Source organism: Neoarius graeffei, chromosome 22 (genome assembly GCF_027579695.1).
Source record: "Neoarius graeffei isolate fNeoGra1 chromosome 22, fNeoGra1.pri, whole genome shotgun sequence".
Classification (NCBI taxonomy): domain Eukaryota; kingdom Metazoa; phylum Chordata; class Actinopteri; order Siluriformes; family Ariidae; genus Neoarius; species Neoarius graeffei.
In genome coordinates, this window is record NC_083590.1 from 38242937 (window position 1) to 38256681 (window position 13745).

Genomic DNA, 13745 nt, shown 5'->3' on the forward strand with positions numbered 1-13745 from the left:
ACCCCAGTGTTCTTGGGATTGACTGTGGACCCGCTGTGGCCCTGACCAGGAAAAAGTAGTGATTGAAGAAAAAATAAATGAAGGAATAAAGATTAGCAGACAGAGTGTTTAGTGGTGTAGTGGTTAGCACTGTCAACTTACAGCAAGAAGGTTCTGGGTTTGAGCCCAGTGGCCGACAGGGGCCTTTTTGTGTGGAGTTTGCATGTTCTCCCCGTGTCTGTGTGGGTTTCCTCCGGGTGCTCCAGTTTCCCCCACAGTCCAAAGACATGCAGGTTAGACTAATTGGTGGCTCTAAATTGACCATAGGTGTGAATGTGAGTGTGAATGGTTGTTTGTCTCTATGGCCAAGTTTACATTAGACCGTATCTGTCTCGTTTTCTTCGCGGATGCACTGTCCGTTTACATTAAAACGCCGGGAAACGGGAATCCGCCAGGGTCCACGTATTCAATCCAGATCGTGTCTGGTCCGGTGCTGTGTAAACATTGAGAATACGTGGATACGCTGTGCTGAGCTCTAGCTGGCGTCGTCATTGGACAACGTCACTGTGACATCCACCTTCCTGATTCGCTGGCGTTGGTCATGTGACGCGACTGCTGAAAAACGGCGCGGACTTCCGCCTTGTATCACCTTTCATTAAAGAGTATAAAAGTATGAAAATACTGATGCAAATACTGCCCATTGTGTAGTTATGATTGTCTTTAGGCTTGCCATCCTTCCACTTGCAAGTGGTAAGTGACGCGCGTGCCCGATATGCACTGGGATCACACACACAGCGGCTCAGTCCCGAATCACTGCTCGTGCGCTTCACTCGCGCGCTCTGTGAGCTGCGCAGGGCCGGAGTGCGCACCCTCCAGAGGGCACTCGCTGTTCAGGGCGGAGTGATTTGGAGCGCAGGATGCCTGCGGAGCCGAGCATATCCGTGTATTGGCGTTGCTGTGTGCACGCGAATCGTGTATTGGTGTTGCTGTGTGCACGCGAATCATTTTAAAAACGTTAATCCGATGATCCGCTGATACGGTCTAATGTAAACCCCACCTATGTGTCAGCCCTGCGATGATCTGGTGACTTGTCCAGGGTGTACCCCGCCTCTCGCCCACAGTCAGCTGGGATAGGCTCCAGCTAGCCTGTGAGCCTGTACAGGATAAGCACTTATGGATAATGGATGGAGACAGTACCTATTATTATGGCTTTCTGCCAGGTTTTTACAGTTTAATCTACAACTTGATCAAGCACAGGTTGGACTAATTAAAATGTGCATGGGGCCTTTTATTTAATGCTTCACCATTACTGTGGAGGAGGTATATTTCGAGCTGCTCTGCAACACATACTGTAGTAGTGCTAAATGATGTAATAACTTGTCAGAAAACATAATAGTTCACCAAAGGTTTGTTAATAGTGTCTGAAAGAGGTTTGGATTCAGCAATCAATTTATTGAAAAGTCTATTAAACGGGCAATAAAATGGTATACAATGGCAGATTTGAACAAATTCAGATAGCACAGTGTCCATTCAGTGAGGCCTTTCTTTTTTTAATGAAGTCATTTTAGACCAGTCAAATCAATCTGTATGTGGGATGCTTATTATCACCCAGTTTATACATTTGTGCAATTATTGGTGTAACCATCAACAATTATAATCTCTTTACAACTTGTTTACGGATCTGTATGAAAGTTGTCATTAGAACTAAAAGCTTTAGAAAATGAAGTTGAAAACTATTAATCAATCAGTCAATCAAGCAAAATGGAAAACAAGCTGAGACTATTTTGTCAGAGAGAAAAAAAAACAGACAAAGCCACTTTTTTTCTCTCTAAAATGAAGGGTCTCTCAACTTCTAATGGCAGCAAGCAGAGCAGATGGCAGTGCCTGACAGGAATAAATGAGACATAACAATATCTGAAGAGAAAAGGGGAAAAAAAAGCTTGACAGTAAGATTATTGCAGATTTGACGTGCCCATATTTGACACAAAATTTTTTATTAAAATTTCTACTGTAGTATTTAAAAAACTGTCGGTGAGATATGGCTCGTCACTAGACACTAGTTTTTATCAAATCATATAGGTCATGGATTAACATTTATTGCTTCTGAGTTTCAAGACTTGAAACATGTTTGACAAAATCACATTTTAAATAAATAAATAAATAGCTAGACAACTGCCTTGGCTTATTATCTCTTCAGTGAGTCAGTTCATCAGACATATAACCACATGTGGCTTACCCGAAATAGCTGTGCATCAGTCAGCTACTGTTGAGGGTTTTTTTCCTTATAACCAAATAAATTTGAACACTAATTTAAAGTGAATTAGCTAATGAGATGAATCAGATATGTTCAATGAGGTAGAATGTTTGTACCCTTGCTTCTTAGGCCTAAGTGTAGAAGGAAATTTCTTAATTTCTAATAATTATTTGGCACTGAAGATGAATTTTTTTGGTTTTAATTTTGATGATTATGGCTTATAGCTCATGAAAATCAGAACTCCATTATCTCAAATTATTAGAACTAGCAGTTATTGCCTGTGGGAGAGAGGAAACATAGTAGCTATCGCCCATTACTGAGGAGACGTAGACTCGGCCCTAGTGGAAGTCTCCGGCAAGTAGCGCTGATTGCAGCGTCCTGTACAATCGAACGTCCCAGGCGAGTGGGGGAGGGGATTACCCACCAAAGCCATGTGCAGTGTGTTAGTGCAAGCATGGAGCCTATGGGAAATTAATAGTGTGTTGGATAAGCATGAATTCCATGTTTTGGAAAATCGAAAATGTTGTCTTGGGTCCGTCTGGGGTGTCACCAATCCATGTGCAAAGTATTGAGGTTTTTCACCTGACGTCACAGGGTCACGTGACGCCCCGGTGTCCGCCATTTTGAAGGTCAAGCTAGCTAATGTCAACAACAGTAGCTAGTATGTTACTGTAGCAATGTTTACGTTCAGTCATTTGGATGACTGTTAAAACCTTTCAGTCTCAAGTTTTTCCTTTACTGTATTTACTAGTTTACTGTAATTATGATCCGGCAACTATTTACACCGGATCCAGTGTAAATAGCTGCCGGAGCGCACTCCAGCTTGCTCCCCCTCAAATTAAGCAGCGCACTCTGGCCTGCTCCCGGAGCACGCTGCTTAATTTGAGGGGGAGCAAGCCGGAGCGTGCTCCGGAACCTCGGACGGAGCACTCCGGGAGCAAGCCGGAGCGCGCTGCTTAATTTGAGGGGGAGCAAGCCGGAGCGCGCTCCGGCAGCTATTTACACTGGATCCGGTGTAAATAGCTGCCGGATCATAATTACAGTAAACTAGTAAATACAGTAAAGGAAAAACTTGAGACTGAAAGGTTTTAACAGTCATCCAAATGACTGAACGTAAACATTGCTACAGTAACATACCAGCTATGATGTTGTTGACATTAGCTAGTGCTAACAGCTAGCTGCTACTACACTGCTACAACACAGACACCGACCCTAATAATACAGTTCTTGGTCATTGCCTGGTAACAGCAAATTTATAACGGGCCATGTCTCAACAGACTAAGAAGTTATTTCAATGACATTTAATAACATTTTGTTTATCCTGAGGACCGAAAGTAAATGAAAATGTGAACAAACCTTAGCTGTAATAAGATGGCGACCACCGGCTCCAGGGACGACCCGCTGATGTAGGCATGTTACCCAGCCTGACACAAAATATTTGTAGGTATCCAAACTCTTGTACGCTTTCAGATCAATACCTGTGTATGGCGATGGGTTTTTAACAACATAGGTATACAGATCATGTGGGCCGAAGTCAGGTAAAGACGAGGGCTTCGTGTACTTCCGTACATCAGTGAACAATCCTGGTGGAAGCAGGTAAACGTTGTTCTCTAAGCCTGCTAACCTCAATTTTTGCAAATACCTCTCCCTCTGCTCGCCCTGTAAATGCCCTACGTCGCTGGATAGTGAAGGTGTTTTCTGCATCTCGCTCCTTTTTCTTTTATGTTTTTCATTTGTCGCCTTCCTCGCATTCAAACCGATTCGAGCCGTGACGTCCAAAATGGCAGCCTCACATGACTGGGTCACGTGGGTGAAAAACCTCAATAGAGTATGTGCGTCCAGCCGTGTAGATTTACATAGGTGAACACACAGACAGACAGCCTTCCTTTAGTGGTATAGATATTTCATAAGATCAGTGAAAAAGGATTTACAATACAGAAACGTCCAACTTTTGAAAAGTATGTTCATTTATACACTCAATACTTAGTTGGGGCTCCTTTACCACAAATTACTGCATCAGTGTGGCGTGGCATGGAGGTGATCAGCCTGTGACACTGCTAAGGTGTTACTGAAGCCCAGGTTGCTTTGATAGTGGCCTTCAGCTTGTCTGTATTTTTTTGGTTGGGTGTTTCTCATCTTCCTCTTGACAATACTCCACAGATTCTCTATGGGGTTCAGGTCAAGCACAGTAATATGGTCGGCAAACCATTTGATAGTAGTTTTGACATTGTGGGAAGGTGCTACATCTTGCTGGAAAAGGAAATCGGCATCCCCATAAAGCTTGTCAGCAAATAGAAGCATGAAGTGCTCTAAAATCTCCTGGTAGACGGCTGCATTGACTTTGGACTCGATAAAATACAGTGGACCAACACCAGCAGATGGCATGGCACCCCAAATCATTACAGACTGTGAAAACTTCACACTGGACTCCAAATATCTTGGATTCTGTGCCTCTACACTCTTCCTCCAGACTCTAGGACTTTAATTTTCAAATGAAATGCAAAATTTAATTTAATCTAAAAAGAGGACTTTGGGGGCGGCACGGTGGTGTAGTGGTTAGCGCTGTCGCCTCACAGCAAGAAGGTCCGGGTTCGAGCCCCGTGGCCGGTGAGGGCCTTTCTGTGCGGAGTTTGCATGTTCTCCCCGTGTCTGCGTGGGTTTTCCTCCGGGTGCTCCGGTTTCCCCCACAGTCCAAAGACATGCAGGTTAGGTTAACTGGTGACTCTAAATTGACCATAGGCGTGAATGTGAGTGTGAATGGTTGTCTGTGTCTATGTGTCAGCCCTGTGATGATCTGGCGACTTGTCCAGGGTGTACCCCGCCTTTCGCCCGTAGTCAGCTGGGATAGGCTCCAGCTTGCCTGCTACCCTGTAGAACAGGATAAAGCGGCTAGAGATAATGAGATGAGATGAGAAGAGGACTTTGGACCACTGAGCAACAGTCCAGTTCTTTCTCTCCTTAGCCCAGGTAAGATATTTCTGAGGTTGTTTCTGGTTCAGGAGTGGCTTGATATTCGGAATGTGACAGTTGTAGCTCCTTTCCTGAAGACATCTGTGCATGGTGGCTCTGTATTGTAAATCAAAAAGGATTTACAATACAGAAACATCAAACTTCTGAAAATTCTGTTCATTTATATGCTCAATACTTGGTTGGAGCTCCTTTACCATGAATTACTGCATCAGTGCAGTGTGGCATGGAGGCAATCAGCCTGTGGCACTGCTGAGGTGTTATTGAAGCCCACGTTGCTTTGATAGCAACCTTCAGCTTGTCTGTATTTTGGGGTCGGTTGTTTCTCATTTTCCTCTTGACAATATCCCACAGATTCTCTATGGGGTTCAAGTCAGGTGAGTTGGCTGGCCAGTCAAACACAGTGATATCATGGGCAGCAAACCATTTGGTAATACTGTAGTTTTGGCACTGTGGGCAGGTGCTACGTCCTGTTGGAAAACAAAATCGGCATCTGTATAAAGCTTGTCAGCAAATGAAAGCATGAAGTGCTCTAAAAATCTCCTGGTAGACAGTTGCGTTGACTTTGGACTTGATAAAACACAGTGGACCAACATCAGCAAATGACATGGCACCCCAAATCATCACAGACTGTGAGCACTAATACCAGCCTTAGAAGACTCCTTGTGAAGAACTCTCAAGTTCTTGAATGGACTTTTCTTGACAATCCTTTCGAGTCTGCAGTCATCTCTGTTGCCTGCTCACCTTTTAAAACCAGCTTTTGCAGCAGTGACCTTCTTAGACTGGTACCAAAATTCAAAAAAGTGCTTATTTAAGGAGTTAAAGGCATTTTTGAGACAAAGTCGGCAAACAGTCTTATTTTGTCAATTTGGGTGTGCCGAATTCAAATCTGCAATATGCCAAGCTCTATCTGACCTCTGTTGACCTCTAGAGGTCATTGAACTTTGGGCCTGTAAACATCTCAGCTGAACCCAGTTTCTCAGCTTTCTAAGGAATGAAAAGTACTAAAATGATTAATGAAGTTAGCAAATGGCCTTGTTTGTTAAATGTTTGGGTGCTGAATTCATTTTTCATTTGTAAAACGACATATGACCTCTGATAACCTCAAGGCCATTAAACTTGGCCTATAGGCCTATGCATTTAACAGCATTTTTAAACTGACTTTACTCCCCCAAAAAGAATATGAACAGACAAAAAACAAATAGAAAGGAACAAATACAGCATTATATGCCAGTCCATGTACATGTGACTTACTTTTCACAATGAGAATGCCTCGGCGATCACCTTACATAACATTGCATTACATTTAGCGGTTATTGTTTATACAAAGCTACTGAAAAAAGGACAGATTCAGCAGCATACAAAATGTGGGGGCATACAGGGTATACAGGTTAATCAGGGTTAGTATATATGAGAGTTTTTTTCTTTGTTGTTTGTTTTTTGTTTTGTTTTAAACGGGGTAAAGCCCAAAGTTCAATGACCTCTAGAGGTCAACAGAGGTCAGGTAGAGCTTGGCATATTGCAGATTTGAATTCGGCACACCCAAATTGACAAAATAAGACTGTTTGCCGACTTTGTCTCAAGAATGCCTTTGGGTGTCACAATTCTGGATTTTGGTACCAGTCTATCTGTAACTTATCGACCTTGTAGAAGGTGTTGATGATTGTCTTCCGGACAACTGTCAAGTCAGCAGTCTTCCCCATGATTGTGGTTGTGTGTGCTGAACTAGACTGAGACAGACACAGCATTTATACTGTTTTACTCAAACTCAAAATGAAATACTCTAATATTTTGAGATTTTTTTGTGCCATAGGCCATAATTGTCAAAATTAAAATAGATCAACACTTGAAACATTACTTTCTGTGTAATGAGTCTAGAATATATTGCTTTTTCACTTTCTTAAATAACTGATGGAAAATATTGAACTTGTCCATGATATTCTAATTGTTTGAGATGCACTAGTGTGTCACCACCAAAAGAAACAATAATACTTGATTAAACCACATCCAAGCTGTTACCTAAATATCCATTCATTCACTGTTTTTGGACATTTGAAAATTGAATTAGGCAGAAAATATATCCCTATTAGATACTATGCTAGCAAACATGGATAGCAACAAAGTTAATATTAATCTTAGCTCAGCTATCTAGTAAGCTGGGTAATGTTGTAACAATGCCACATTCCACTGCATTTTATAAATAATGTTATAATGTAATTAAAATAATGTATATGCAAATCTGCATACCAGGTCAAAGAAATAAAAAAAATAAATATGATGTCACAAAGTCTGGCTTGTGATTAGTTAATCAGATTTAACTTTAGCCCTGCCTTTGTTGACTCAGTGACGCTGGTCCCTCTGCACAGTCCGCAGTATTTTTATTTACTTTTAATTTAAATGAGAAATGATGACTATTCATGAGCATTTTTCTCCACATTTCACAGATAAGGTGCCACACTTCACCAGGCTCGGGGATGTGGAGGTGAATGCAGGGCAGAATGCAACCTTTCAGTGTGTGGCTAACGGACGCGCATCCAAGATGGATCCCTTCACCATGGAGGTGTGTGAGTGAGAGAGAAAGAGAAGCAAATTATTACATTAATGACATTAAATTTCATTTACCAATCTTTTAGTTAAAAATGTGTGTAAATGGTTGCATAAGCCAAACCAAAGTAAAAACAAAAATTCTGCTGGATTTACCAAAGTTTTGGAAACATTGATTATCTTCATGCTCATACACGTATCTTGATAAATACCATTTATCCATAAATTACCAGGAGTGTGTATGACGTAGCTGATTTACATTGAGTGATGCTCATAAAACTCTATAAACAGCAAAGTTCACACTGTTAAAGAAATTAGTGAAAAGAAAAAACCCACAAACAAACAAACCCCACCAGTTTTCTCAAGGTAGAAATGCAAGCTCTTTTTTTTTCTGGGGTCTAAGCTAAATAAAAAATACTATTATATAATGCAACATAATGTAACAATTGTACCTTAAAATATAAGCTGCAAAATCATTTTGATGGTACACTGAATTATAATAGGGACAATAACTTGTTTTTGATTCCAAGTCCACGGCCAGTTCACCAGTTATAGCACCATGCAACTCTGGTGGTGCATCCCTGAGACATCTTGTGAGAACTGTGTAACACTTTACGGCACTATCAGCAGCTTCCAAAACTGAGCAGTGACACTACCTATAAGAAGAAGAAGCTAAATCGGCATTATCAGTATGGACATCATGGCAGAAGTGAAGAGGCCAAAGAAGGCGCTGTCAGAGAAAGCCAGGATGAGATAGAGAGAGAGTGACTAAACAACAGACTAGACAAGAGGAAACATTTACAAATAAATCTGTTCTTATCCAGATCATCCAGATGTGTCTCCTTTCCTTAATTATCCCTGCTACTGCACCCTGGTAGATGTCTAACTAATTCAAGATACAATATCCCTCCAACCACAGCTGAGCATCACCATACTTAGAACAAACCCCAAACAAACACTCACAAATGATTGAATATGGGTAAAAACAAGAAATATGTCTACTAAAAGTACAATATAAAAGCAAGAAAGTCAGATTGAAGGTAGACTGCTCCAGTTCTGGTGGATTCAGTGCAGAGATAATTCTGCTCCAATAGTTCTGGCTACTCTAACTACAAATCAAGTTTTTCAGGGGGCTTTTTTGACCTACAAAAGTGTGAGGTGAAGGTTGTTGTACCCAGTTGCCTCCTCTGGAACAGTAGGCTCAGTATCTGGTGGCTGAAGTGGCTGCTCAGCTTCATTTCCACCATCCCCCATGATGGCCTGGGACCATTATACCTGCTCCTCAGGCAAGGCATCCGGCAGCTGAGGTAGCTGCTTAGTTCCATGGCCATCAGTGTCCCAGTTGGCCACAAGGTTTTGCCTTTAGTCTTCATTGAATAGGTGGTGTCCATCTGACTCCTTTCTCACTAATAGGTGGTCCAAATGGTACCTCAACATCTGGCCTTCCACTTCCATTCTGTAGGAGATCACCAACCTTTAGGTAGCAATTTCTTATGACTTGTAAAATCCCTTATTTACACTTTGGCACCTGACACCAGTCCTCTGGTTGGCCTAGTGCTGTTTTCCATACAGGTCAGGCACTTCTGGTTCTACTTTGGCATGAGCATCTGCTCTTCACAGGGTCCACCTTGTTCTGACAGTGTGGCCAAATAACATCTCCACTGGTGACCTGTCTGTTGTTGCATGAGGTGTTGATCTGTATGCAACCAAGACCCTTGATAGGCACATCTTTAGTGATCCTCCTGTCCCTGTCATTTTCTTCAGGGCCCTCTTAACTGTTTACACAGCTCTTTCAACTCAACCATTTGTAGAAGGGTTATAGGAGGCTAATTTTATGTGTCTTCTACCATTGGATATCAAAAAACCCTGAAAGTCTGCACTTGTGAAAACTGCTGCATTGTCTGACTCCACCATACACCATATGGGGAAGACCATGAGTGCACAACATCTCCCTTAGGTGTTCAATTGTTACTGCTGATGTGGCTGTCCAGACATTGTAAATGTCCAACCATTTCAAATGTGCATCCACTGCTATTAGGAACATCTCCCCCTGAAATGGACCTGCATAGTCTATGTGAATGTGTGACTATGGTTTGCCAGGCCATTCCCAAGGTGAGACTGGCATTTGGGGAAGGACATTACAGTGTCTTTGGTGTTTGTCCTGTTTTGTTGCATTACAAGCTGGAATTAAAATGGATTTTTTGGGGGTTAGCACCATTTAATTTACACATCATGCCTACCATTTTAAAGGTGCAAATTGCTTTGTTTAATTGTGACATAAACAATAATTAAGATGAAAAAAACCCCAGAAATCTGGAGTGTGCATAAGTATTCACCCCCTCCCCAATTCAATACTTTATAGAACCACCTTTTGCTGGAATTACAGCTGCAAGTCTCTTGGGGTATGTCTCTATCTTAGCACATCTAGCCACTGGGATTTTTGCCCATTCCTCAAGGCAAAACTGCTCCAACTCCTTCAAGTTAGATGGGTTGCGTTGGTGTACAGTAATCTTCAAATTATGCCACATATTCTCAATTGGATTGAGGCCTGGGCTTTGATTAGGCCATTCCAAGACATTAAAATGTTTCCCTTTAAACCACTCCAGTGTAGCTTTAGCAGTATGTTTAGGGTCCTTGTCCTGCTGGACCATGAACCTTTGTCCCAGTCTCAAACCTCTGGCCGACTCAAACAGGTTTTCCTCCAGAATTGCCCTGTACTGTATTTAGTGCCATCCATCTTTCCTTCAGTCCTGAACAGCTTTCCTGTCCCTGCAGATGAAAAACATCCCAACAGCATGATGCTGCCACCAGCATGCTTCATTGTAGGGTTGGTGTTCTCAGGGTGTTGGGTTTGTGACACACATGGCATTTCCCATGATGGCCAAAAAGATCAATTTTTGTCTCATTTGACCAGAGAATCTTCTTCCATGTGTTTGGGGAGTCTGCCACATGCTGTTGGGCAAACTCCAAATGTGTTTTCTTATTTTTGTTCTTGAAGTAATGGCTTTTTTCTGTCCCCTCTTCCATAAAGCCCCGCTCTGTGGAGTGTACAGCTTAAAGTGGTCCTATGGACAGATACTCCCATCTCCACTGTGGACCTTTGCAGCTCCTTCAGTGTTATCTTTGGTATCTTTGTTGCATCTCTGATTAATGCACTCCTTGACTGGTCTGTGAGTTTTGGTGGGTGGCCTTCTCTTGTCAGGTTTGTAGTGGTGCCATATTCTTTCCATTTTGCTCTAATGGATTTAATGGAGCTCCGTGGGATATTCAAAGTTTGGGATATTTTTTTATAACCCAACCTTGATCTATACTTCTCCACAACTTTGTCTCTGACCTGTTTGGAGTTCGCCTTGGTTTTCATGTTGCTTGCTTAGTAGTGTTGCAGAGTCGGGGTCCTTCCAGAACAGGTTGATTTATACAGACATCATGTGACAGATCATGTGACACTTTGATTGCACACAGGTGGATCTTAATCAACTTATGACTTATGAAGTAAATTGGTTGGAGCAGCTATTATTTAGGGGTTTCATACGAAATAGGCTGAATACCTATGCACACTCCAGATTTCTGTTTTTTTCATCTTAATTATTGCTTGTGTCACAAAAAAAACAATGTGCACCTTTTAAGTGGTAGGCACGTTGTGTAAATCAAGAAAATTCCATTTTAATTCCAGCTTGTAATACAACAAAACAGGATAAACACCAAGAGTGATGGATACTTTTGCAAGACACTGTTTGATGAAACAGTTTCACTTGTTTCTTTTGTCTAAGACTGGAATTTATATCTCCCCCAGTTTCATTTGGCTTTGGATTGAAATGGTCACCTACAGGTTATGTGACTCCAGTAGGCTTCAGTTGCACAATCAGGTTCACTACTCGTCAATAAAGTGTGCTACTCCATGCCCATTTTGTTTGTTCTTAAGTTAAAAAATGCCTCAAAAGTAAAATTCCACATTTCTATTCCAATTTTCCGAAGCTAGAACAAATGCATCCACTTTGTCAAAGACAGACATCATTAGCGTCATTTTCTTACTGATGCTTCACTTGATTTCACTTTCACTGGCTGTGCTGCCTGCTCACACAAGCTGTAACTTTGCTTTCATGTCGGTCACATAGTTGAGGATACGGTAAGCTGTGTTGTCGTGCTTCTTTTACCTCATTACTGATGTTATTTGTCTATTAGTAGTCCAATAGAAATGAAGCTTCCCAACTCAGTCCATGCCCTTCTTTTTGTGTCTTCTTGCTTCTCCCTGCTACTGCAGCCAGATGGAAGGGTAACTAATTCAAGATACAACAGCCTTCTTATCCCTTTTTAACCCTGATACGTCCATCATCCAACGTCCGTCAATGTCCATGCTCTTGCTGTATTGGACATCTGAGTTCTGCTTCTGAGCTCTGTCATTGACTGTACCTCCACCACAATGTCCCAGAATCTAACACAGAGTATTTTTTAAAATTATTTATACTTTTCTGGGCGGCACAGTGGTGTAGTGGTTAGCGCTGTCGCCTCACAGCAAGAAGGTCCAGGTTCGAGCCCCATGGCCGGCGAGGGCCTTTCTGTGCGGAGTTTGCATGTTCTCCCCGTGTCCGCGTGGGTTTCCTCCGGGTGCTCCGGTTTCCCCCACAGTCCAAAGACATGCAGGTTAGGTTAACTGGTGACTCTAAATTGACCGTAGGTGTGAATGTGAGTGTGAATGGTTGTCTGTGTCTATGTGTCAGCCCTGTGATGACCTGGCGACTTGTTCAGGGTGTACCCCGCCTTTCGCCCGTAGTCAGCTGGAATAGGCTCCAGCTTGCCTGCGACCCTGTAGAAGGATAAAGCGGCTAGAGATAATGAGATGAGATGAGATTATACTTTTCTTTTTTGTTGGAAACTGTACTACTACCTTTAGTCATGTTGATACATTTTCCCTATTTTTGCCATTTAACTTTATGCAGTCTTTAGCATGTAACTCTAAGTTGCATAACACTTTTAGACAGTTAGAAAAGTTGAGTGCATGTCAAAATTTGCACACACAAACAAAAAACCTGCATTGAAACTCAGCAAAATATATTTCAGTTAAGTGAAGAACAAGGAAGTACTTTTATCAGTTGGGTCAGTACTTCATATCCCAAAGTGAATGTAAAAGCACACAAAGACTTCAACTCAAAAAGGAACTGCTAAACATTGCATATAAATATACTGTAGTGATAGAGTGGCTCTGTATTGCTCCAGCATCCCCTGCACTTAATAGTTTGACAACAAATATATCAGTTTTTCATTCTTTTTATCTCTCAATACTGTCGTTTATAACCATTGTAAAATCTATCTGCGTATTTAATTGTGTCAAAAGATATGAGAAGTAGCCAACAAGTGCTTGGTCTAGTCAGGACTTTTAAGGAATGCTTCCTGGGTGAAGCTCTTCATGAAGCTTGTTGAGATGATGCCAAAAGTATGGAAATGATTTCAGAATACCGTTAAGAATTTTAAATAGTTATTTAACACTTTCGAGGGCACTGGATAATTCAAGATGTGGAATCCTTCACTGTTATCCTCCATCACAAAATTATGACAAATGTCAAGTTGGATTGACATAAAGGTTGCATGAATGCCAGTCTACTTGTTCAGACAGAGTTTGCATTGCCAAGTATTGGATACATATTGGATTTCAGTAGAACATATGAACGTGGCCTGAATCAGAATTGAAAATGTCAGATTCAGTGTGCTTTTTTGCTTTTCACACAGCCACACAAGTAAGAAGTCTGCCACTTTTGCCTGTTGTATGAGGGGAGCCAAAAATATACATTTGTGAATAGTTCAGCTCGAAAATTACATTTTGTATTTACACACTATCTGATTACTTAACAAACTTTCTTACTTTACAAAGCATATGAAGTCTGAAATAAATGTGTTCATATAGTAAGTATAGAAAGGATCGTTGGTGAGATAGACTTTCATGCCTTCATACGATTGGGCTTGGTGCAGCTCGAGTATCCGCTCATGTCCACATGTACGGAGCATG

At 41.6% G+C, this 13745-nt stretch overlaps 1 protein-coding gene across 1 annotated transcript in view; it reads left to right on the plus strand.

Annotated features, from left to right (window-relative positions):
* The window catches only part of ptprua (protein tyrosine phosphatase receptor type Ua), a 489507-nt gene that overhangs the window by 156693 nt on the left and 319069 nt on the right, over window positions 1-13745 (plus strand). Inside the window, exon 3 of the mRNA XM_060904791.1 lies at window positions 7645-7760. Within this exon, the coding sequence (XP_060760774.1) occupies window positions 7645-7760 (116 nt within the window). The remainder of the gene's footprint in view (window positions 1-7644; window positions 7761-13745) is intronic.